The sequence below is a fragment of the Lissotriton vulgaris genome, chromosome 2_1 (assembly GCF_964263255.1).
Source record: "Lissotriton vulgaris chromosome 2_1, aLisVul1.2, whole genome shotgun sequence".
Classification (NCBI taxonomy): Eukaryota; Metazoa; Chordata; class Amphibia; order Caudata; family Salamandridae; genus Lissotriton; species Lissotriton vulgaris.
In genome coordinates, this window is record NC_141687.1 from 470232112 (window position 1) to 470259126 (window position 27015).

A 27015-nucleotide genomic window follows, 5' to 3' on the forward strand; every position below is an offset into this window, starting at 1 on the left:
GCGTCAACAGAAATTGATCATCTCGGCGAGCCAGGTGCAGAAAAAGAAATGCCTTTCAGTCCGACTCTACAAGTCCCTGCTCGGGTCGATGCCATCCTGCATACCATTAATACCGCACTGCAGGCTGCGAATGCGTCCTCTGCAGGATGAGCTAGACAAACAATGGTGCCAAGCAGAGGGCTCTTTCAATGACAAGGTGTTGGTAACGCCAGAAATGAGAAAGGCATGCGAGTGGTGGCTGGTGAAAGACAACATCGCAGAAGGGCTGACATTCAGGATTCCTCCATCTCCTATGATCATGACCACGGATGCCTCCTTGGAAGGCTGGGGAGCAGTGCTCCGAGAACTTCAAGTCAGCGGATACTGGAGTCCAGAGCAACGCCAGTGCCATATAAACTTTTTGGAGCTGACGGCCATTCGGTTAGCTTTGCAGGCTTTCCTTCTCAAAGTTCAGAATCAAACAGTGCTGGTCCGGACGGACAATACGACGGCCATGCACTACATCAACAAACAAGGGGGAACGAGATCTCAAACTCTGTCCAAGGAAGCTCAAAGAATCTGGGATTATGCGATTCTTCACAAGATCAATCGGCAGGCCGAACACCTGGCAGGTTCTCTCAATATCACAGCGGATGCTCTGAGTCGCCAGACAGAAGTGACTCACGAATGGGAATTGAACCAGTCCATTCTGGAGGGAGTGTTCTCGGTCTGGGGAACACCGACCATAGACCTCTTTGCGTCCCCGGAGAACGCCAAATGCCGGTTCTACGCAAGCAAAGTTCACCATCAGGGATCTTTGGGGAACACACTTTCGATTGCCTGGTACGACGCATTCTTTTACGCTTTTCCGCCAATTCCCCTCATACCACGGGTACTCAGGAAAATCAAGGCGGAGCCATGCAAGATGATTCTCATTGCACCAGCTTGGCCCCGGCAGTTCTGGTACACAGAACTCCTTCTTCTCTCCCAGGATCATCCGATTCGCTTGCAACAGATTCCATCTCTGTTGAGGTTTTGTCCCAGGCTCGAGCACCGAGCACTAATAAAACATACAAGGCAAAATGGAAGAGGTTCTGCCTGTGGTGTCAAAGGCAAGGTCTCCATCCTTACAAATCTCTGCCTCATCAAATTTTGCCATATATTCTATCATTGGCTAAATCTGGGCTTGCACATTCTTCTGTAAAGGTGCATCTGGCAGCCATATCAAATTTCGACGCACTTCTTCAGGCCCGTCCCTATGGTCCTCTAGAATTGTTAAACAGTTTTTGAAAGGCTTGTTTCAGGTGTATCCTCCAGTTCGCCCTCCTCCTCCAATTTGGCAGCTCAACCTGGTGTTGTCTCAACTCATGAAAGCTCCGTTTGAGCCGGTTCACAAGGCAGACTTGAAATTCCTATCTTGGAAACTAGCCCTCCTTTTAGCGCCAACATCAGCTAGAAGGGTTAGTGAGCTCCAGGCACTTTCAATAGTGGATCCTTTCCTTCAATTTAAAAAGGATGTGCTTATCCTTCGCACCAATCCGAAATTTATCACAAAGGTGCCGTCTGAATTCCATTTGAATGAACCCTTGATCTTAAAGTCATTTTTCCGCGGTCTTCTACTCCGGCGGAAAGGACATTATATTCTTTGGACGTTCAAAGATGCTTGAAATTTTACCTAGAATGCACACAATCATTTAGAAAGTTATCACAGTTATTTGTGTCCTACAGCCCACCTCGGAAGGGGTTTCCTTTGGCAAAGAGTGGCATTTCACGCTGGATCTCCAGTGCGATTCAATTCTGCCATCAGGAGGCGGGCAAGCCCCTGGACAGAAAGGTCCGTGCACATTCCACAAGAACTGTTACATCGTCGGTGGCTCTTTTCTCTGGAGTCGCTATCAAGGACATATGCAGGGCAGCAACGTGGAGCAGTACACATAAACTTCACGAAGCACTACTGCCTGGAGTCTGCAGGACGGGACGACGCTGCTGTTGGTCAAGCAGTCTTAGGAATCTTTTTCAATAAGAGGTGAGCTTTCCCTACAATCCCTCCATCCCGGTAAGCACATTTTTTGGTAACAGCAATGTTTTTATTTCTTTGTTACAATTTAGCAAAGTATGCTATAAGAATGGTCATATGGTTTTGTGATGCCATGTATCTAACAAAATGTGCTTTGGTGATTTACTGCTGGCTATTCTGATACAAAGCATGGGAATCTATGAAAGTTCCAATACTGGGGCTCTCTCAGGAAGGTTCCAAGGGGTGAGGCTGTTCTGATTGATCCTTGCGAAAAGTTTGGGCTCTTTTACACAAAGAGGGGATATGCGACAAAATGAGATGAGGCCTAGGCCTATTTTATCTTTTGTTTCTATGATTATGTTATTTCTTTATTTACCGAGGCTCCCATTCCGACGACGGGGAATGATACACAGCATGGGAATCTATGAAAGTTACCAATACTGGGGAACTAAAGTTAAAGGCAAGTAACTTGTTTTCTTTATCGCAGGCGGCGGAATCACAAACGGCAATTCGTGGGGGCCGCAGGTCAACGAGGATGACTTTTCATTGAGCACTACTTCCTGCGGTGCCACCTCAGCACCAAAGACAGGTCTAAGACTGCATTGCACCAGTAACAGCGCACCGCATGTTCTCACAGCCGCCATCTTACATGAGAACCCTGACTTAAGCCCCTCAGGGTGTGACCTTATACCCTGAGACCTCAGGTCCACCAATCCCGAGCACAGGAGGAGGGCTCATCTGGGAACCCTGTCAATCAAGTCTGCCACATCACCTGGTGCCCATTGCTTGCCAATCAGACCTGCTCCAATCCCAGGGAAAAAAAGCAACGCTCGTTTTCACAGGTTTTATCGGCTTCTCATTCCCACTATATTAACACAAGGCACTTTTACGTACACAATATGAAACAATAATGTTTAGTGTCCCCCACCTAAGTCTGAATCCCCACTTTGAGCTCTCAAGCTTCCCAGACTTGTGCGTCAATATCTCATCCAGTCCAGTTATTTTTATTTACAATCCTCATTTCATAATGGTATAAAGAGAACTACAAGTCCCAGAATGCAGAGCCTTGCACTGGATAAGCTCCTCAGGTATGAATGAACCTCTGACACTTGAGAACCATCTGCATCAACTGGCTGTAAGCTGCAGAACATCTTGGCACCTTAAAGCCTCAAAGTTATCCCATGTGAGAGGTTCTGGCATCCAGTTTTTTTGTTACCTTATATTAAGCTGAATTGTGCTACACGTTTTATATATTAACTGGGAAAATTAAAACTACAATCAATGGACAACTTAAACTCTCTGGTGTACCTGTGTTGGCTCACTGCTGCTAACGGGTGAGATTGTCAGGAAGTGTCCAGTGCATTCTGGGTCTTATAGTTTCTGGGCTAAACACTTATAAGGTCCCAAAGGTGAGACCTATTGGCTATGCCAATGCTTGTTGTGTGTGTGTGTGTGTTTTCTTTTTAAGAATCCGTGCCTCTTTCTACTGAAAGTGGTGTCTGACTTTATACATGTACTTTTCCCCCAAAGCATTTTCTACATTAGTCCATACTTAATTAGGGTTTTCGGTTATTTATAAGAGAAATGTAAGGATTCTGGGCTCTCAAATCATGTTTTTGTTAATTGCGGCACAATAAATAAGAGATTGCTGCCTTTGAACAATCTATAATATCCTTATAGTAGTGCCCTTTATAGTCTTGTGGTATTGAAAAGTAAATTGTCACTCCAAGGTGAAATTAGAGCTCATTTTACCAGGAGACAGTCAGTTTGTGTAGACTTACTAGAAGCGCCATAGCAGCAGTCAGTGGTGTAGCTACCCTGTGTGCCGCCTATTCGTCCGCGGCGGCCGCGTGAAAGAGTGGGGGGAAGGGGGTGGTCAGAGGCCACGGCCCCCAAAACTCGTGCCGCGCGGGTTTTGGTTAAACTAATTACTTAGAACATTTATTCTGTCTGATCTCATCAGTAATGGCTAGTAACATTTGAAAGCTTTGGGGTGTAAACGTTGGAGTTGACTTTTAAGTAGCGAACAAGCACCGCATTTTCTTTTTCTTTTACTTTCAATGTGTCATTATTTTAAAGACTTTGAACCCCCATAATTGGAACCCCATCATACACATTTGCACATAATCACAATTACATCTTGCATATGTGACCATTGCCCTGTGCAGGGCCGGCTCTAGGACGGTGCGACCGGTGCAACCGCACCGGGTGCTGACTCTTCGAGGGAGCACCATATTTTGAAGTATTTTATGGTGTTAAAAGCACCTGCTGCATACAACAATAAACATGTCAAGATAATTCCAGTGATTAATGTTCTTCCTGGAAAGAGAAGGAGTTTTGTGTAGTGATAGTTTTAACTCATTTTATGTTAGCACATAGGGTTAAGATGCCTGCTACAAAGACCCATACAGATCACAAAGTGTATATAGTTTAAATAGGTCAGTGATTTTTATCTGAGAGATCCCTTTGTTACTAGCAGTGTAGATGATAAAATCCTAACATGGAACAGTGAGCTACTAACCGTAATCAAAAAGCTGCATGCAAACTGCAAAGTATAGATTAGAGAATTATGATTTTTTTTCCTCGGTCCTTCATTAATCTAATGTTTCAAAAAGGGTTCTCGTTCGTTAAAAAAAAAAATAAAAAAAAACGTATTATTAAATGTAACCCCCAACCATGGGGTTATGTTTTAAATTCTGAGTCTGTGCTTCTCCAGACTAAGCACTCTTAAACTATTAACTTGAAACACTGAACCTGTTAATGTTGGTTTTCGTGGAGGAGGACGTGTCGGGCCGTGACTAACATATTACGAGCCGGTTGCTGACATCAGATGGGGAATTTTTCCTCTCACTAATGGGCCAACAGGTACGCATCATTTGCATAGGGCCCATTTGAAAAATCTTTTAAGAAACTGCGAGCATAGCATATAGAATCATATCAACTGATCAGTTCCTTGAATCACCAAATTTGGCTGCGTGCTTTCTTAACCCCTTCGCTGCGGCGGCAATTCCGCCGCAGCGCTAGGGGACGCGGGGGGGGGGGCGAGCAGCGCTCGCATGCTCGTGACGGAGACGCTCTGTCACGAGCCGCGGTTGAGCTGTGCTCATGACAGAGCGGTTCCGTCATGGCTCGCCCGATCAATAGAACGCGCCGCGCAGGCGTGGCGGCAGGGCCATGACGGAACCGCTCCGTCATAAGCACAGCTCAGCCGAGGCTCATGACGGAGCGGCTCCGTCATGAGCATGGGAGGGGTTAATTACCGGTCACAACCTTTATTTACATATCCAGCAATCGGCACTGGCCCCTGCGCCACAATTCCTGATTTGGAATTTCGAGACGCATATACCCCTCTTTTATACTGAAGGATTGGCGCAATCTACATTTCTGAATCTCAGACTGGTCTCTGCCTTCACTATATATCTTCTGGTCATCCCTTTGAGACTCTTGGATACTTATATCACATATCCATTATCAAGATCCAGGATTTATGTTCGGCACGACAGCCTCACTATTCAGGACTTATCAACACGACTATTTGAATTAGAAAGCGCCCTGAAGAAGTCCCAAGTGGGACGAAACGCGTCGGCTGTACAATCTTTTCCACCACACTTTAGAATAAAAAGAAATCAAAACTAAGTAACTCCATTCCTGTGATTATTGTAGCTAGAATTTAATATATTGCTTGATTTTGTGTTGTGCACCTGTGCGTTTTTGTACACTCTTAAACTATATTCTCTAACAGTATGGATGACATGTGACTCAACTTGTAGTCTTCAGGTTTATGTAACATTTCCTAAACACTGATTTACACACATATGATTGATTGTCTGGTATAGGAGGCGCTATATAACTAATGAAATACATCTGAGAGAGAGTGTTTATGGAAACTTGAGGGGGCACTGTTAAAGGGTGTTAATGAGGGACGCTGTGGGGAGTGCCAGTGGGGGGTGCCAACAAACACTGTTGCACAGGGCCCCACAAGTGCTAAAACCGGCCCTGGCCCTATGCCCTCTCTGCAAAGAGGCCAAGGATTGGATGGGCACGTATTCTGAACACGTTTTTAACTGACTGACAGGCAGTGTGAGAAACGTGTGCTTCCTTCACCCTCAGTTCGAGCTCTTTATTACCAACTGGTGCGTGTGACTTGGTTAATTGGAAGGAGAAATGAAAGGGGATAGGAGAGGAAAATAGAACTGAGAATGAGAGGCAAGAAGAGGATGGAATGAAAAAGAAGATATCAACGAGAAGAGGAAAAAAGATGTGGAGACAAGAGGAAACCTGGAATATTGATGGAGATAAATAGCTAAAAACCTGTGATTATTTAAAGCAAACAACGAGGGAATATAACAGCAGGGCATTGTGTTGGTGGTGCACTACTAATCCAGAATCACGTAACAGAAAAGGCCAGTAAGGGATTGGGGTAGGGCATGTCAGATCAAGGTCAGTGGAGAAGGGGGTGGCGAAAAAATTGAACTGTATGAGATAAACTGAGCGGGTGGCTGGAGCCTGCTGCATTAGAGGATTACCGTGGGAGTTAAGCATATAAACTAACGTATAACACGCTGGTATATTCCATTTAAGGGGTTCTGCCAGCCTTGGGAAATTACTTTTGACACAGCAGCATTAAGTATGCTTAACATACATTATGTCCTCTATTGTGCATAGCATACATTATGTCAAATCGCGAAAAATTTGTTTTAAAATGAAATGTTTGAGTTTTCAAAAATCAGCTATTTCAGAGATTTGATATTTTATGAGTTGGCATCTGTCATCTTTTGACATTTTTAACACAATAACCACCCCCAAAGAGCAACCCGGGGAAAGGGGAATGATGTTGCTAAATATGGAGAGACGTTACTTGTCAGAACTTTAATGTGCAGATGCAGAACGTTAAGACTAAATCGTGCTCCTGGTCATGTACAGCAACATAAAGGTTTCTTCTGCCACACAGGGCTACTTTCCAGCTTTACATAAAAAAAGAAGCTTTGGCAGCTTTTTACATTGAAAAGCATTGGAGTTTAAAAATATGATCCAATAAGCCCAGAATCATAACGAGAGGGGAGAGAGAAAAGAGGAGAGAGTGATAATGTGTGTGTGTGTGTGACAATGTCATGTTTTGGTGCTTTTATTGCACAACATGCAGTAGTAAAAAAACTCATAATTCAAAGGGAACCGTGAAATATGGGAAATATTTCACGGTTACCTGTGAAATATGGATCTTATCATCATCATCATGGCATTCCCAAACTACCCAGCAGAGCGTTAGCATTGTCAGGTTGACTAGGAATAAATAGTTTGGAGGGCCAAATTATACACATCTAAATGATGCAGCAAAAATGGTAGTTATGAGGCACTTTATCTAGTATTATTTTCATCTACCTCATAAACAACATTTTTGGTGAACTTTGTAAATTTTGCACATTGTGGCAAATACAATCAATCCATAAAGATGTGGTAAACTCTGCAGCCCAAGGACTGCCTACATCCACTGACCCGCACCATTTAGATTTCTGTTGGTTTTTATTAACCATTTATTCAAGAAATGTGAAAAAACCTAAACATTCTAATTCCCTTCAGTGTAATTGTTTTTTTTTTTAATTTTTTCATTTAAACAACCAGCTCCATAACTCGCCAGGGCTAACCAGATCTTATCCCACTTCGGCCAGGTGATGTCACTGGTAAGCCCTAACACATGCCATCTGGCCTCCAGCGGGAGCTCTGCTCCCACCACCTCCGACATGATGCCTGTCAAGCTAGACCAATATGCCCTGATCTTTGCACAGTCTCATAATATGTGGAAGAAGGTCCCTTCCTCCCCGCACCCCCGCACGCAGAAGCGGGAGTCTACATAGCCTATCTGATACTGTGTCCTTCGTGGAGTGTATGATCTGTGCAGGGTGCAAAGCTGGACCAGCCGGAACCTAGCGCGAATCGCCACCTCCCAGGGGAGCTGCAGGGCCTCCTCCCAGTCATCATCCTCCAGCAGCCCTAGATCTGTCTCCCACTTTTCCCGCAGTGGCCCCAGCATGTCCGGGATGTTATCAATAACTTCAGTGTAATTGTTAGCTGCACTTAGAAGTAAGCTCTTTCAAGCTAACTAACCATAAATTAACAAGTAATATAAAAAATAAATCACAATACCATATAAAATATGGTCCTGTATTTCCATCCAATGGTTTTAATGACATTTATAACCCACTCAGTCTTCGGTTCATGATTTATGATGTCACCACAAAAACTCAATGACAATATTGGAGCATATTACGTAGTTCCCAAATATATCCTATGTAGATATTATATATAATCTATTTGAGTCTGACATTTTAAATGTTTTAATAAAGTTTACCAAATTTCTGCTACCATCCAGGGATGTACATTTGGTTAAATTCACAACGGTAAGCGAACCTTAATCCAGGATTTCATTGTTTATAGGATGGACACATTTTTGTAAAAATATATATACATGGTATTGAGCTTTTTTTTTTATTCAAACAATTGGTTAACATTTCATGACATTACAAAAGAAAAATGAGGAGTCTGTGCAAGATGTCCATATTGCAGTAATGATCCATTACGGAAATAATGCAAGCAAAATGGCACAATAATCCACACGTACAGTTTTTTAAACTGTTTCATCTATGAAATATTACTCGCAGGATACATTTTTTTAGTTCTCACAGAGACTAAGCATTTAGCTAACAGCACAATGGTACATAACTTCCCAATTCACTTGATGTGCTCTTTTCACTTAGTCAGGTCCATTATATTTCACCCATAGCCACCAAGATTTTTTTTCAAATTTCTTAGGACATCCTCTTAGTTTATACACTACTCTTGCCTCTGCCGTACACCAGTCTATATTGTGGTGGGCTGCCCATGATTGTGCTACCTCTCTCTTTGCTAGTGGTACTCCGAGCTTCTTTTCAGCTTACACTCAGTATTTCTCTATAATCGAGCAACTCCCCAGTGTGTGGGCAAACGTACCCACCCAGTCACAGCTTCATGGACACATTTTTTTACTAGTTCACCCAACTTGTGTAGAGCACTCTGGAAAATGTTCATTTGGACCTAAGGAAACCAAATTCTGCTGGTAACGCTCTAGTGAGTAGATAAATGCTTCCTCCTATAATGCACTTTGTATTGGGCCTCTCTTTCTCCCATCTTGCTTTGAGTCTGTCTGGGTTTTTTGTCTGAGTTCTTGCTTCTTTTGGCCATAACATCCTCTGGTAGCCTTACCTCTAGTAGTGACACTTCAAGCAATCCAATCACCACCTTTATATTTAGTTGTTTTGGTGATCTGTAACCGTTATGTGGCATGCAAGTGTGTAGATTGTGCTTAGCATGTACCGAGTGAACTGACCATAAAAGGTGCTTTATTCATTCAGGCAAAAAATACTGCTGTGCCTATTACTAAACAAACATAGAAAGCACATATGCTCAGATTAGACAACACTATACTGTGCAGTACGTAGCTTGGCTTAAACACTAATTCAATATAAAGTTTTCAGCACGAGTTAAGGACACAATGGGTTCACACTATGAACCTTAAAACTCATATCTCAAATGTACTGAAATACATCCGATAAGGTATTTTGAAAAAAATATTATAGTGCTATAAAAAATGCTTAACTTATTCTGAATGTTCATCAGTATTACACAATACAAGTTACTGTATAGTTTAGTAATAACCGATGTATTAATAATAGCATTATAATGCTTTTTCTTTTAAAAAACACTTTAACTACTTTTCAGTACTGGTTAGATTGTGTTCCCTAAATTTATGTTTTTCCTTGTGTGCTGTAGCCCATAGTAGCTATAACTTTAAAGTCTGTTGAAAGCCACTTGTTTTTTGTGTGAAATCTGCGCTACCTCATACTTTGCCACAAGTGTTCCTATTTGTCGACCTTAAGACACCCATTTTATCAACCTCATAAGAATGAAATCCTGAGATGACCATGCCTAAAATCATTAAAGTATCTTACTGGTTACACATAGGCATGACCACTAAAATTATGCGACAGGGGAGGGCTAAATTATGGGTCAGGGTTGACTAAAATATTTGGTAAGAAAAGGTAAATTATGCGGCGTGATGCGGCACATTCTTTGATCGTATTATTCAATTATTTTTACACTTGTAAACATTCTGAGCATAGAATGCACCTCACTGGTACCAGTTTAAGACCTAAATATAGCAATAAGCAGCAGAAAGGTGGCCTGTGAACCTTTGGAACGGACCTTCCACTGTGCATCAACACATGTTGCTGTCTTTTTAATAGAATTTGAGGTAGAAACTTTTTTTTTTAATCTGAAGATTATGCATAAGAAAATGGATTATGTGGCAAATCCATAACTGTGAGATAAACACAGCATCCGCACAATCACATAATTCCAGTAGCCCTTCCCATAGGTACCTGCTGAAGGAATCTTTCGATCATTTGTAACCATCTATATACATTTGAATGTAGTACTAATTAATATAATGATGCATAGAATGTTCTTTCATTTACCCAATGACATGCTAAAACTGTTTTCTTTTGTTAACTTTCCATGCATTTATATTTCATGTAATGCTGCTAGTTAGTAATAGCCTCAAAGCAGGGAGAAAATAAAAAATACCCCGAGTAAATCTATATCCTAATTATATACAAATTTGTACTCCCTTTTCTGAGAAAACGAAAATCCTTTGCAAAGTGTTTGTTATATCACTGTTTTCAGCTCCTAGGAACCTTGTGATGGGAGCCTGTAGCCTCTTTAGCGTGAGTGAGTGAAAGTTTTCACGATGTCCGTGCTGTTCATTTGTACATCGTAGCAGCTAGAATCTTTTCAGAATGTCAGATCACCCCCCCCCCCCCCCCCCCCCCCCGGTCGGATACTAATGTATGCCAGTGATGTTAATCTGGGCTTTAAGTGGGATGATTAAACTGGGAGGGTCTCTCAAAGGGGCGTGCCGGTGTAATTTGGGGCGTGGCTCAAAAACATGTAAACTGAAAATCTGTGATTAGCATAGTGTGCCGCCCAACTAGTAATTTGCTGTTTGTCATTACATCCAGATATATAATAGAGCAAGTAACAATACACCTACAACAAACCAGGACTATCAGCTTTGTCAATGGTTGTTAGTTGCATAACATAAATAAGCAACAACCATGGCTTTGTTACAGTATAGCATATTAAAAATGCTTAGGTTTTGAAATGATGAGACTATGAAAGAACTATAATGCAGTCTTTGAAGTAACATCAAAGCCCTGGTGTTAATATTTAAATAAACGAGGCCCAGTCTTCTGGGCTTTACGCCCCGGTGAAACATTAAGGTGAAAAACGCTTGATTTTCAGATCTTAATGGCCTAGGGTGGGCCCGGGTATTCCTTGTGCGGGCCTGGCCCACGCTCTAGAACCGGGCCTGGAGCTCTCACATGAGTTACATAGTTATATGTTATATCTTAACATTCATTTTTGTTTACACTTTGAGGAGATTTACCCAGAATCACTGAATGTAGTGGCGATGCCGAGACTTAAAGATCAGACACTGCACTGTTATGTGTGAAATCCAGTTTGTTGAAACATTGAAGTATAGAACAAATGTCAAATTTGCAGCACAGAATAGTTGTAGGTACGAGCAAGTTGGATTTCGTACGGTATTTTGGTTTACACTTAGCTGGCTCCAGGGAGTTGTGATGTTCCTGCGTTGCTGCCGGAGCATGAACTCTAGGATGTCTGCGAACAGGACCTAGGACTGCTGGGGGCGAATCACTGCAGTAGAGTGCGCTGGTAATAAATCTAAAGGATTTTCTCCCGCTTCTTTAAAAAAAAAAATGTTCTTGTGTACAGTACCCTGATGTTTTTCTGTTTTGTTGGCGTTGAATACACAAGTCACTACCCATAGAAGCAAGGCATTGAGACAAACCCACAGAACCCCACAGGTGCATTGCACCAAACTGTGCCTCGTGCAGTGAATCGCCTTGAGACTACCTCGTTTAGTACGCCGCTCACCTGCGACCATTGCCCCTGGACGATCTCTCTCTCTCTCCCTCTCCCCCCCCCTCTCCCCCACACTCCCTTCCTCTCACGCTCTCCCTCTCTCTCTCTCAGAGGCTCTCATACGTAGCCTCATCTGACAGCTGGTTTTGGTGATCCCTTGTGCCTGACTGAGAGCAGCAAGAAGAGGCAGATCCAGTTCCAAAAGGAGGGAAAGTAGAAGACTTTCCTTATCGAAGCGAAGAACCAATCCTGAAGATGCTCTCATGCCGGTTTCAGCATGAGAGAAGCGCCAGAATTGGTAGGAGCAGGCCAACGCAGCGCTCCTTTTGACTGTAGGAACCTGGGCCTACAATTCGCCTGGCTGTTTAAAACAGCTCAGATTGGTGCGGTCTGAAGTGCGCATGTCGGCCTCGCCGTCGCAAGACTGCCGGACAATCTGACATGCACTCTTTACAGCGTTAGGCAAGTAATTCCTGCAGAGAGTCAGCGGAAATGGTCCCACCCCGCCCAAACACCAAGATGGAACAGAGGCACTTCACTTTGTAACAAGCATTGAAAATGCAATCAGTCTTGCATTTGTTTGACTTTAAAGCTATTGGCGTTGTAAATGGCAATGTCTTTTATCTGTGTTATTGAATTTATGTATGTGGTGTGTTGTGCAATTAAGTATGTTGAATTGGATTAGTTAGTTATGTGATTGTGTGGCATGAAATTGTGGGGTGGATTGGATTTCTGTAGTGGAATAATGTGGTATGATGTACTGTGGAATTATACGGATAGTAAACATGAGGTATTGATTGTATTGGGATTATGTGGTTTGGGATTGTGTGTAATGGAGTGTAATTATGATGAATGGCATTTTGTGTTGTTTTGTGATATGTAGTAGAGTTTAATTACGTGGTGTGCTGTTGAATTTTATGGTATGATGTTGAAGTATGTGTTGTACATGGGATATGTGTGGTGTGTAGTGGAATTGTGTTGTGGAATAATAAATTTTTTAATTAACTATGTGGTGTGAAATAGATTTGTGTGAAGTTGACTAGTGTTGCATGGAACAGTGTGATATTGAGTTAAATTATGTTCAGTGGATTAAGTGGCATGGTGTGGAGTGCTTTTATGTGGATCGTTATGTGGTATGGAGTGGATTTATGTGGGATGTATTTCTGTGGTATTGAGTAGTGTGTAATTAGGTGGAGTTGAATTATGTGGAGTGGTATTATGTGGATTGATATTATGTAGCTTGGTGTGGATGTGTGGTTTGTAATTGCATTGAGTGGTGTGCGTTCCATGGCATTGGGTAGAGAAGAGTAGTGAGGCATTGAGTGGCATACAAAGTTGAGTGCAACTGTGCAGCATTGTGTGGAGTGCAGTTGGTTGGAGTGGTGTTGCACAGAGCAGAGTGGTACTGTGTGGAGAGGATTGAGGTTGCTTGGAGTGGTGTTGTGTAAAGTAGAGTGGTATTGCGTGGGTGACTGCATTGATTGATGCTGCATGGAGCGGTGTGGTGCAGAGTGGAGTGGAGTGCAGTTGCGTGGAGTGCAGTTATGTAGAGTGGGACGGCATTGTGTAGAGTGGAGTGCAATTGTGTGGGGTGGCGTAGAGTGGTGATGCGTGGAATGATTTAGAGTGAAGTGGCGTAGAATAGAGTGGCATTGCATGGATCGGTATTGTATTGCGTGTAGTGGTATTGCGTAGTTTTGTATGCATGGAGTGGCGTGGCATAGAGTGTAGTGCGCTTGTGTAGAGTGTGTAGAGTGTAGTGCGGTGGAGTAAAGCAGAGTGGCGTGGAGTAAAGCATAGTGGCGTGGAGTAAAACAGAGTGGCATTGAGTGGAGTAAAGCAGAGCGCTGTGGAATGGAGTAAAGCAGAGCACTGTGGAATGGAGTAAAGCAGAGTGTTGTTGAATGGAGTAAAGCAGAGTGTTGTTGAATGGAGTAAAGCAGAGTGGTGTTGAGTGGCATAAAGCAGAGTGGTGAGTGGAGTAAAGCAGAGTTGAGCTAAGCAGAGTGGTGTTGAGTGTAGTAAAGCAGAGTGGTGTTGAGTGGAGTAAAGGAGAGTGAAGTAGAGTGGAACAGAGTAAAGCAGAGTCACATGGAGTGGAGTAAAGCAGGTCCGTGTTGAGTGTAGTGTAGTAAGGCATAGTGGAGTGGGTTAAAGCATAGTGATTTAAAGTAAAGTGGGCAGGAGTTGAGTGGAGTAAAGCAGAGTGGTGTGTAGTAAAGCAGAGTTGAGCGGAATAAAGCATAGTGGTGTGGAGTAAAGTAGAGTGGTGTTACGTGGGATAAAGCAGAGTGGCGCTGTGTGGAGTGGTGTTGCATAAAAAGGAGTGGTGTTGCATAAAACGGAGTGGCATTGCATAGAGCAGGGTGGCGTTGCATGGAGTGAACTTGTACTGAGTGGTGTTACGTGGGGTGTCCTTGCATAGATTAGAATGGTGCGGCGTGGGGAACAGTTGTGTAGAGTAGAGTGGTGTTGCTTAGAGTGGAGTGCAATTGCATGGAGTTGAGTGCATTTTTTTCTTCAAACCCAATACATTCTGCACAATTTGTAAATTGCATGTTATAAGACACAGTTTAGGATTCAGCATTTATACAAAAGCGCACGTCGGACCACAAGTAGTATTCTTCTGGACCCCCCAGCAATGTGCGTTCCCAGCTGTAGTGTTTGTAACAGTCCATAGCGCCTCAATTGCCCAGTGGCAACAGCAGGTAACAGCAGGTAAGGAAATAATTAATTGCGTGCATTCAGGGCCAGCCTGGGAGCTGCCTTCTGGAATACTACAAAAGGATGCCAGCCACAAGGAAGGAACTGTAAGTGTTACTGCTGCAATAAAATGTAAGCAGCTACAGGTCTGAGCAGCCACAGTGTAACTTGAAGTTTGAAAACATAATAAAATAGTCCCCCCACGAGCAGCTCAACAGAACAAAGTGTAATTATATTGTACTAAGTCCCTGCTCTATAAATGTCTTTGATTGATTGATTGATTGCTCCTTGAGGAAAAAATATTAACATCTTTTTGTGACATTTGTAATAAAGCTTGAAACATTGAGAGAACATATTTGAACCAGTGATGCTGCGGTTGCGCTGAGTGATGCTGCGGTTGCGCTGAGTGATGCTGTGGTTGCGCTGAGTGATGCTGTGGTTGCGCAGAGTGATGCTGAATGGTGCTGTGGTGGTGCTGAGTGGTGCTGTGGTGGTGCTGAGTGATGCTGTGGTGGTGCTGAGTGATGCTGTGGTGGTGCTGAGTGGTGCTGTGGTGGTGCTGAGTGGTGCTGTGGTGGTGCTGGGTGGTGCTGTGGTGGTGCTGTGGTGGTGCTGAGTGATGCTGTGGTGGTGCTGAGTGATGCTGTGGTGGCGCTGAGTGGTGCTGTGGTTGCGCTGAGTGGTGCTTTGGTGGTGCAGAGTGGTGCTGTGGTGGTGCAGAGTGGTGCTGTGGTGGTGCAGAGTGGTGCTGTGAGTAGGTACTTCTCCCCTGGCAAGTGAAGACAGAGAACGTTACCTCTTGTGTGAGAGTGTACCTCAGTACCCTGTGAGTGAAACTGATGCTATGAGTTTCCTGCAATCATGAGAAACGTGCACTCTCGGCTGCCCTGCCTCCTGCGTGTAATGATTGTACAGTGCACTGCTGCGTCTGTGGACTTGAGAAAGGGTTTAATTAGAGGTATGTGAGCTGTGTGTATATGGTCTTCTTGGACCCCAAGGACCGATGGAGGCACAAAGTGAAATTTTATTACATTTTCTAGGAAATATCAAAAGACCCCTCAAACACTGTTGCACATGAACTATGATATGAGCTCATGTCAGTGCCAACATAGACATGCCGGATGCTTGGAAGGAAGGGTGCGGGAGGGGTGTTGGATGGGGTGACAAATATTGAAGCCAGCTACATTCTGTTCTGTCACTGCCTATTTCGGATTGTTTGTTTATTTCGCGTATGTGTGTGGGTGTGTGTGTGTGTGTGTGTATCACCTATTTACATTGCCCTGTGATTATTTATTTTTCCTTGTGCTTTTCGTGTCTTTATCTTTCATTTTGTGTTTATCATCTGTTTGCACTGATTTGTGGCTGTCCGTATTTGAGTCTGTGTTCTCGGTGTGAGAGAGAGGGTGGGGGAGGCAACGAGAGAGAGAGAGCGCGCGTGTGTCTATGTGTGTTTGTGTGTGTTTGCATGTTTTTTTCGGTACCGCGGAAAGATGCAAACAGTAATTGGCTGCCCTTGAAACGGAGCCTGGCTGTGGAGTGGAGGGAGGGAGGGGTGACAGCTGGAGGTGCGAACCAGCTGTAATACAGGAGAGCTGAGCTATTGGCTTTTGTTAGGTTAGGCTACTGTTCACATAATCCTATTTTCCAAGTGTTGCTGTCAGAGCACATGTTTAGAGGACGGTTTTCAGAGCGTATTTGTGATTCGTGTTTGGCTGCTTCTATATTGAGTGTACAAGCTTCCCCCGCTCTGTGAAGCCGGGACTCAGAGCCGGATATTTTCGTCATTGATCTGGTCTTTGTTAATAATTTATGCTGAGCCGCAAAGGTAAGCAAGGTGACAAGTGGTGACCTTTTCATAATTGACATCTACATATAATAGTTTAGGAGTCTCTTCTCTGCTTAAGTGATTTTTAGTGAATAAAATTAGCCTTAATTTGCAAAATGTTTATTTCTAAATTTGAAATATGACACCCCCCCCCCCCACACACACACACATGCACGCAGACATTACCAATTTGCCCATGTAAATATTACAATTTGACATCCCAATCCTGCCTACTGACTGAGAAACCTCAAGGGATTTTCAATAACCGTCGGTTTCAACCTTCAAACGTTCAGTTCTTTAATGCTGACGCATTGCTTCAGATACAGCATTGTTGAATGCACAGCTCCCCAGAATGAAACATTATGCCGTGCCCTATGTACATTGCTTCTGTGCGCTGATCATTTAAACACTGAGCCAGAGCCTGCTATATCCCAAGCTCAGGGCCGCCTTTTAAAAACAGACAGGAATATCCCAAGCTTAGTAAAGGCTCTGCATACTGCTCGAGAGGTGGTGGTGCAGTCCCCTTTGTTAGACCTTTCCACACTAACATCACGGCACTGAAGGGCCGTTTCACTCACTAAAAACAAGTTATTTGGCACTGGCTAAGAGCAGCTCGTCAGCAAGTAGTCAGATTTGTACTTCATATTACCTAATCGCTTTCTGCTGCACAGCAGAGTAATCTTTCGGTACTGTGGAAAGATGCAAACAGTAATTGGCTGCCTTTGAAACGGAGCCTGGCTGTGGAGTGGAGGGAGGGAGGCGGTGACAGCTCGAGGTGCGAACCAGCTGTAATACAGGAGAGCTGAGCTATTGCCTTTGAAAAACGCATCACAACCACGCCGAGCAATGACAAGTAAAAAAAAAAACAAGGGAGGAAGGGTGATGAGACGCATGGGGAGCAGCAACCTTTGACGTGCCGGCCGGCCATGCAGTGAATAATTAGGAGAGGAGAGAAGCGTCCATGAAGCAGGGGGCGGGGAGCTGAACCCTTTGATGTAGCTCACGGCCTGGCGGCCGTGAAAACAAGCAATTAGGGGGAGGAGAAGGGAAGCCAGCGCGCACTGCGCACGCTGGGGAAGCCTGTGGGAGGGAGGCTGATGGCTGGCTTTGAGGTGGGGAAATGCGCGTGCTTGTGGTCACGTGATTTCACGTGAACTGTTGAAAATCCGCACTCACTATCCGGATAGTTTAACTTTCTGGTTTCACCGCAATAGGTCTCTCTGCGAGACCTAAAAGGAGAGACAAAGAGGCAGGACTGGCCACTAGTAAGAAAGGATTTTTAAAGGACACTGAAACAAAATAACGAGAAGCAAGGAATGGCATGGCCCACAGAGATATATGTATACTAAAGTATACAAGAGGTTGTATGCTTACGCTCGACCTAAAAATGGTAATAACCATTTCATTTGGTTTATGTTTGTTGATGCACTCGCAGCAGGCAGGGCAACACTCTTGCGCCCTCAAGGAGGAACTGCCGCTGGTTCATCTACCTAATTGCTGCATTTTGGAAAAGAGCTCTTCTATTCATTGTTCCTTAATTGAACCTAGGTTCCTACAATTAAGAAGGAAGATTACCAGTAAATAAGTTGTTATGCTCAATTAGTTAAAATTATGCAAGTACATAGGACTCCTATTACATGAGTTGTATTTTAATTAATAGGGGCCACTTTTGATATCCTGTTGCAAAATACATTGTGATGTCAGTACATGAAAACATCAAATTTGTATTGTTTATTCCTGCCTAACTATTCAATATTTTAAAGTTCTCAATTCAACAATATGTTCATCATGCAACATGCATCGTAAAGTTGCAGAAGTGTGCCATTACAGCAGTTTTTTGTGAGGATTGTTGTCTTTTATTGCTAAATCAGTTTGCCAATAAGATGCAATATATTTCAAGAAGCAAGATAATCTAAAATGTTTCTATGTATTTCCTTATTTTACAGCAAGGTGCAAACAATGCAGAGAAGTTTGACTATGTAAGTGCACAACTTTGTTTCTCAGACCATCACATAATTTAACTACTGCATGCATGAAACAGCAATCTGTTATTTTCTAAATGTAATTTCGAAAAGCTGTGTTTTTAACATTTAAAAAAAACTTTTTTAAATTTTAAAAATACAGTAGTGGCACTACTGAAAAATAACCTGGATCCTTTCATAGGGAAGTAGAACTCGAGATCTGATCCAAGGAAAACTAATGTGCCTACCTTAAGAAGACTGCGTATATTATTAGCATACAATATACCTGGCTGGATGTATGGGAACACCAATTCACCACCCATGTAAAACCTTCCTGATGAATGGTAACACAAGGCAGCCCAATGGGCTGCCTGGTGTATTTTTTTCCCCAAAGCCACACAAAAACTATCCTATTAGGCTATTTCCTCTTTGTATGTGTGCTGCAGTATGCATCACACATGCAAAGAGGAAGTAACAAAGAGAAATGTATATATTTCTCCTTGTTACGTCAGCCTCAGGTGGACTCACCAGTTTGGTGCAAACCTAGGTTTACAAGTCTTTGTAAATATGGGTTTACATCAAAATTAATTGATGGGATGCGCAGGAACACCCTAACACCACCATTGTAATGCCTACCTGACGTAATGTAACGCACGGCAGAGCCATGTGCTGCCTTGCGTTGTTTTTTTTTTCTTTACAAACCCACATAAAAGGAGTGTTCTTTGGCTTTTTTATTCTGTTCCATCTGTGATTGCTAATATCCTGATGGCTGAGACACCAAAAAAGGGTCTTTTTAGATCCTGTGGTTCCTGTGGAAAGAAAAGGCTGCATATAGATGACCAACATCAAGACTGTCTGTATTGCCTGTATCCAGAAGGGATGCCTCTTAATTTGGCTCCAGAGGCTAAAAGACAGGGACCACCTGGAATCTTCTGAGGAAAGTGAAGGTTCTTCAGTCTCTTTCAAGCCTTCACTAAAGAGACCATGGGTGGCTTCTCCTAACCCTACAGTACCTCCTCAAAAGTAGGCGTCAAAAAAGTCTTCAGAGGTTCTCTCCAAGGCTACTTCTGTGAAGGTTTCCTCTCAGGAAGTTGCCACCTTCAAAAAGCCGACTTCCACTCCGTCGACGATGGTATAGTCGACGACGTCTTCATCGTAGAGGAGAGCTATGCCTACTGCATTGTATGTGACAACATCGACGACTACTGTTTCTGCGTCGATGGCATCGTCATTATTGTCCTCGTCGACGACTACGACCCCATCGTCGACGGCAGGTAAGACTGTGTCGTCGACGATAAACATCAAGAAGACCCGTCGACGTCAAAGCACTCGTCGACGCTGCACTCGCCGACGACGGAATCGGCGACGACCTCGACTGTGAAGTCAACATCGTCGTTGAAGGCACCACCGATGTCTACACCGACGACGACGGCCCCGTCGACGATGAATCCTCCGGCTACGACACCCGTCGGCGCTTCACCGTCGACGACCACACCGTCAACGGGCTCGTCGACGATGATAGATTCAGGTCTGCAAAGCATATATGTGCACCTAAAAATTACAAAAAAGGCGCTGACGCCGGCTTTAACATTGCCTAGCACAGTCCAACCACTACCTCCAGCATGTCTTCTTCAAGAGGAAGATTCAGATGAAGGGGACATGTTTCAGACTGCGACAAGCCCTTCTGAGCTTCATGTCAAATGTCAGAGTTCGGACAAAGAAGAAGAACAGGAGGAAGAATATCATCCGCCTCCAATGGTTTGCCTTCCAGCCTCTTTAGTTTCGGACTTGCAGTACCTCATACAGGACTACAAACAGAGGTTTCCAGAGTCTCCTGCACCTCAACCTTCCCTAGTATCTCCCTCACCAAGAAGTCGGCCTCCACCTTTGAGTGTACAGCCGGAGCGGGTTGATCTACCGCATCCTCCGTCTACTGATGAGGAGGAGGAAGAAGACCAACAGGAGGAGGGAGAACTACAAGATACTCCATCTGACCACGATGACTATGTCATTCCCTCTACCTCTCCCGCTTCTCCAGTACCTGCACCCGCAGATTCACCACCCGGCGACATTGGAGGGTTCCATAATGTAGTTGAAAGGGCCGCTCAACATTTCAAAATTCCAATGGTCTCTCAACAGCAGGACTGCTTCTTATATGATTTTAAGGAGCCTCTTAAAAAATCAGTAAGATCAATACCCATAATTGAATACCTGTGGGAGCAGGGTGGTAAGGTCATGCATAACCCTTCCTCTGTACCTCCGGTGGTACCTCGCTTGGATAAGAAGTATAGGGCGCCTGATACTGCACCGGCTTGTTTAATAGGACGCCCCAAGCCGGATTTGGTTGTTACACATGCGGCCCAGAAGAAGTCCAGAAATCCTTCTGCCCCGTTACCAGCTCCTCCAGATAAGGAAGGCCAAAGATTAGACAACATTGGGAAGCGGTTCTCATCAATGTCTGCATTGACAGTGAAGGCGGCCAATGCTTTAGCGCTTTAGGGGCGTTACAATTGACAGCTATGGGCGGATATAGCCCTATATCTATCGGATCTACCTAACGAATCAAAAGAGGAGGCGAAAAAGATATTGCTAGAGGGTGAAGCCTCGGCGTCAGAGATAATAGACTGTGCGATGGATATCGCAACAACAGGTTTTCGCTAGCTGGCTGGAGCGGCAGTATTGCGCCGACAAGGTTGGTTAAGGGCAACTTCCTTTCGTCCCGAGATACAGACAAACATTTTGGATAAGCCCTATGATGGCCAATTTCTCTTCGGTTCTAAGATTGATGAAGCACTGCAGAGTATAAAAAAGGACACGGACACTGCTAGAGCATTGGGCACTCTCCAGTATAAAAGTCAGTCCTTTCGTGGGTCTGGAGGTAGAGGACAGTCCTCTGATAGAGGGGACTACCAATACCGGTCATCATATTCTTCAGGCCAGAATCGGTCCCAGTATCAACAGCTCCAGCAACATAGCCAACAATCCTCTTATGGCAAGGCGTCCTTTTGTGGCAAAGGCCAACGAAAAAATAATGGACGTAGACAATGACCTTTCACCTCGGCCAGTCTCAGATTCATTACCATCATCAAAAATTGGAGGAAAGATTTCCCATTCCATAAAAAATTTGAAGCAAATTACCAAGGACCGTTGGGTTTTACAATTAGTTCAATTTGGCCATTCTCTGGAATTTATGCATATACCTCCCCAGACACCTCCTCGACCTATGCTTCAAAAAAATCTACGTCTGCTTGTCCGAGAAGTCTCTCTTATGCTCCAGAAAGGGGCGATAGAGAAGGTCCCTCTGTCTCAGCGAGGGAAAGGATTTTATTCCCGCTTCTTTCTAGTTCAGAAAAAAGAGAAGAACTGGAGACCAATTTTGGACCTCAGAGCCCTTACCAAATTCCTAAAGAAGCAGTAACATGGTAACAATCCAGGAGGTCTTGCAACTCCTGGATGAGTGAGATTACATGGCGTCCCTGGACATTCAGGATCCTTACTTCCACATCCCGATTCACAGAAATCACAAAAAATATTTAAGATTTGCGGTGGCAGGCAGACACTTTCAATTTCACGTCCTGCCCTTCGGACTCAAGTCTGCACCTCGCATCTTAACAAAGTGTCTCTCCCCAGTAGCTGCATATCTCAGACAGCACCACCATCAAGTCTTTCCATATCTGGGCGACTGGCTGATCAAGGCTCCGTCCTTAGAAGACGCGTCCAGGTCTTCCAACGCCTGTCTGCAGCTTTTCAATCGTTTAGGACTCACGCTCAGTCGGGAGAAATCAGTCCTTCTACCTTCTCAGCGCATCAACTTCCTAGACGCTATCCTCGACACACAACTGAGAAAAGCCTTCCCATCTCAAGAGAGGAAGGACAAGCTTTTGGCACTGGCTATTCTCGTGACTTCAGAGGACCTTAACGGTCCACCTTTTCAAATCCCTACTAGGAATGATGTCATCATGTATCCTATTAATACCTCACTGCCGTCTGCGGATGCGCCCCCTCCAGAAGGCGCTCTCAAAACAATGGGTCCAATGCACAGGGTCGTTCGACAATCTCATAAAAGTGACTCCTCAGATGGTCAAGGCTCTGCAATGGTGGATGTCTTTTCAGAACCTTTCTCAAGGCTTACCATTCCTGCTTCCAGCTGCACCGCATATCATCACAACAGACGCCTCCTTGGAAGGTTGGGGAGCTTTCCTCCAGGGACTCCGGATAAGTGGAAAGTGGTCCTCCTTCGAAAAAGGGCTCCATATCAATCTCCTCGAACTGCGGGCGGTCTTTCACCCAAAAATCACAAATTCCCTGGTGCTCGTCCGTACAGACAACACTACGACGATGCACTACCTCAACAAACAGGGGGGACTCGCTCTCTGACACTCTTTCACGAATCGCAGAGAATCTGGAACTGGTTAATCAATATATCTCTTCGGGTGGAGTACGTTCCGGGCATGGACAATGTGCTCACCGACTCACTAAGCAGGCAGAGGACAACGTCTCTCGAGTGAGAACTGGATCAAGGGATCCTCAACCAAGTCTTCTCACAATGGGGCACTCTTCGGATCGACCTGTTCGCCACAAGATCCAACGCCAGATGCCCACACTTCGCAAGTTGGCATCCCCAGAAAGGGTCTCTAGGGAATGCATTTTCGATCGCATGGTGCAACGTCTTTGCGTACGCCATTCCACCATTTCCAATGATTCCCACAGTCCTCAGGAAATTGAAAGCGGAGCCTTGTACGCTCATTCTGATAGCCCCAACTTGGCCACACCAACATTGGTTCACGGAACTCCACGTCTGTCTCTGGAGCCGCCAATACGGTTGAAACAGTTTCCGTCTCTCCTCACGATGAGCAACCAACAAGTCCAGCATCCTAATCTGTCTTCACTCAAATTAGCCGCTTGGCTCCGGAGTTCAGAGAACTTCAGAATTTGAATATTCCGCCAGACTGTAGAGCCATCCTGGCTCGAGCACGAGCGGATAGTACCAACAAAACATACTCTTTAAAATGGAAGAGGTTTTGCATCTGGTGTAAGGCTCAAGGAATACATCCTTTTTCTTCCTCTCCGGAAACAAATATTGCCTTATCTTCTCCATCTGGCAAACTCAGGCCTTGCTCATGCTTCCGTCAGGGTCCACTTGGCGGCGATATCGCGTTAGAGAACATCTCCTACTGGCCCTTCTCTTTGGTCTCACAGATTGATAAAACAGTTTTTGAAAGGACTCTACAGGACTTTTTCCCCTGTGAAAATGTTGCCACCTACCTGGCAACTTAACACAGTCCTTAATCAGCTCATGAAGCATCCCTTTGAGCCGGTACACAGGGCTGACCTGAAATACCTCTCTTGGAAGACAGCCCTGCTGCTTGCACTCACCTCCGCAAGGCGGGTGAGTGAGCTACAAGCCTTCTCAATACAGGAACCTTTTCTGCAATTCAAACAGGACAGGGTAATTTTACGGACAAATCCGAAATGTATTCCAAAAGTCCAGTCGGACTTCCATCTCAACGAACCTGTGGTCTTGCGTTCTTTCTTCCCAAATCCCAGTACTGCAGCGGAAAGGACATTACACACTCTAGATCTTGAACACTGCCTGAAATCTTATATTGAAAAGACAAAATCCTTCCGAAAGGCACACCAGCTATTTGTGGCTTACAGTAGGCCCAGGAGGGGCCTTCCACTCACCAAACAAAGCATTTATCGCTGGATTTCTGCAGCTATTTCGTTTTGTCATGAACAGGCAAGGCAACCCCTGCAATCTAAAGTGCAAGCCCACTCTACCAGGGCAATATCTACATCCATGGCGCTTTTTGCAAGAGTGCCAGTCATAGACCTTTGCAGAGCGGCAACTTGGAAGTCGCCACATACCTTCACTAGTACTGCCTGGATACAGAACTCATGAAGGATGCTGCGGTGGGACAAGCAGTACTTCATCATCTATTTCAGTAGAGTTGAGCCCTCTTTTCATCCCTCCATCCTTCTCATGTTTGCACATTTCTCTATTGTATAATTTGGTGGTATTTCTTGCATGCAAATGTATGTTTCTATTAGTCGCTTGATATGTTGTTTATCTAATGACTTACATATCCTATACCATCCGAAATGTGCTTTGTTTATTGCTTGCTACTCTGATTCAGGCATGTGAATCTATGAAAGACACCCCTAATACTGGATAAGAAATGCGTTACTTACCTGTAACTGCAGTTATCCAGTATTGGTGTCTTTCAGAGATTCACATGCAACCCTCCCGCCTCCCCTGGAAGGGCTCACCTACTTCTCTCAGTAATATGCCTACTTAGCATTGTGCGTACGAAAATCTGAGGGACTGAGGCTCCTTCCAGGAGGGTTCTAAAGGGAGGTGCATGCTGATTGGCTCTTTTCTAGAGTTTGGTCCTTTCTACAAAAGGACATGAATATGTTACTAATGTAATTTTTATCTATATGTCTATGGGACATTACTTTATTTATGTACCAGGGACTTCCATTCCGACGACGGGGAATGATTCAGGCATGTGAATCTATGAAAGACACCAATACTGGATAACTGCAGTTACAGGTAAGTAACGCATTTCTTACTGAACATGCTCAAGCACTGTACGGGTAGAACAGTGGCTCCCACGATAAAGCAGTGTTTACAGGGACTCATACCAAAAAAAGAAAAAAAGGTAAAATGGGCAGAAGATTTCTAATGGTATGTACTGTGCTTGTCAAAATTGGCCTTTTACCACTGGCGGAAATTACAAATTGACAAAACTTTGGATCCAGTTTTCAAGAACCACATTTCCCTTTTTTAGGTCTCGCGCCTAGCGTTGAAGTGCGCAGCAGTGCTCGCGCAGCACGAGACCTCTTGTACGGGGGTTAGAAAGCTATCCACATGGTTTTGCTTTCCCCGTCTGGGATTGGCTTGCGCGTGCTCTTTAAAAAAAAAAACGGCACGCGATTGGGCGTCCCGCCTCTGAAGTGCCGATTCCAGACAGTGGCTAGCACGCGCAGCAGCGCATGTTTGCCTCACTGTCGCTGCTGCGTTCTCTCCGCCGCTCCTCTGTGGTGCGCGCATACCACTGGTTTAAGCTTGTTTGTACAGTGCTCTTATGGCCAGAGTATGGTCATAGTCAAAGTCGTCTCAGACGAGAATAAACTCAGTTTGCGTGGGAGCTTATCCCAGTATGCAAGGAAAAAACGTTGCTACCTCCTTCGTACACTTTTGAAGTGTGGGATTGACAAAAGTGAAGCAGAAGCGGAGCGCTCTGGAGAGAAGGTACTGGACAAATCTCTCTGCTAGATAACCAGGGCTAGAGAGATACACTGCCCTGTGAATCAAAACTAAGGCTTTGAATAAAAATCTGTTTCTTGACAGGGAGCCAATGTAGAGCTTTCAGGGCCGTCAAGGTTGAAGAACGCCTAGGTAGGCGTAGAAGAAGACTAGCGGCTGCATTTTGGATCACCTGCAGACGATTCACCAGGGCTTCTGCTGCTCTTAGATAGAGGGTGTTCGCGTAATCCAGGTGCGAGGTGATCAGCGCATGGACCACCACTCTTCTCACTTTCAGAGGCAGGAGGGGGAGGAATTTCGTAAGCGTACAAAGCATTGGAAAGCATTGGCCTACCACCAACTGCGGCCTCATGGAAAGGGTGGTGTCCAGCTTCACCCCTAAGTTTTTGACTCAAGTTGCCACCCTCTACTATGACCACTTACTGGGAAGTGTGGCATATTTTTGGCCCAGAATGCGCAGTTCTCCAAAAAATAAAAATGGAGAAATTCTCTCCCTGGAGTACAGGTCTGGCTAACCTAACCAACGGGTCTGGCTAACTTTTCTCTACACTCTCCTTCCAGCCCCTCTCCTAATCTATTTATGGGGCCCCCATTTGGCTGAGGATCAAGTTAGTAAAGCCTGGCCTGGGTCATATGACAGCTGTGCTTCTTCCTTTGAAGTTCAGTTTATCTCCCCATACCACTTTTGGAGAACCTCCCCTCATTGCAACAGGGAAGATTCCTGCACCTGAATGTTCCCAACCTACACCTCCATACTCTGAGGTTGAGCATTGGCATTTAAATGCATTTGGTCTGCCAGTCGCAGTAGTCGATATGATCTTTGCAGCATGACTCCTTTTGACAGTGTCCATTTAGGGTAGGCGCTGGGAGAGGTTTGTTGCCTTGTGTGATGCTCATACTAACAGTCTGCTAGTCAAATTTTCAGAAGGGTTGTTTACTTTGTTGTACCTGCAAGGACTTGCAGTATACACACTAAAAGGTTATCTGGCTCCCATTTTGGCCTTTCTGATGAATCATCTCTATTTCAATCACTTGTTCGTTTTTTATCAAAGCTCTGACTTGTTTGTTTTTCCCTGAGTGCATTCATCAAGCAACAATGGGACTTGAACATAGTGTTGACAGCACGTCTCCGATTTTGCCACCTTTTTGCAAATGTGTGTACAGGGGTTTAACATAAGTGGGAAGCTGTAGTTCCAGGGTTGGACTACCGTGAGAGTCAGTGCACGTCCACTAACTAATATGTTTAAGGGTATTCACCAACTCCTCTCTAGTCTCTTCC

At 44.5% G+C, this 27015-nt stretch overlaps 1 protein-coding gene across 2 annotated transcripts in view; it reads left to right on the top strand.

Moving 5' to 3' along the window:
* Positions 1-27015, top strand: part of GLS (glutaminase) — an 811930-nt gene that overhangs the window by 285456 nt on the left and 499459 nt on the right. For both annotated transcript variants that reach the window (XM_086955380.1, XM_086955381.1), the window contains exon 8: positions 18449-18481. In XM_086955380.1, coding sequence (XP_086811506.1) covers positions 18449-18481 — 33 coding nt within the window. The remainder of the gene's footprint in view (positions 1-18448; positions 18482-27015) is intronic.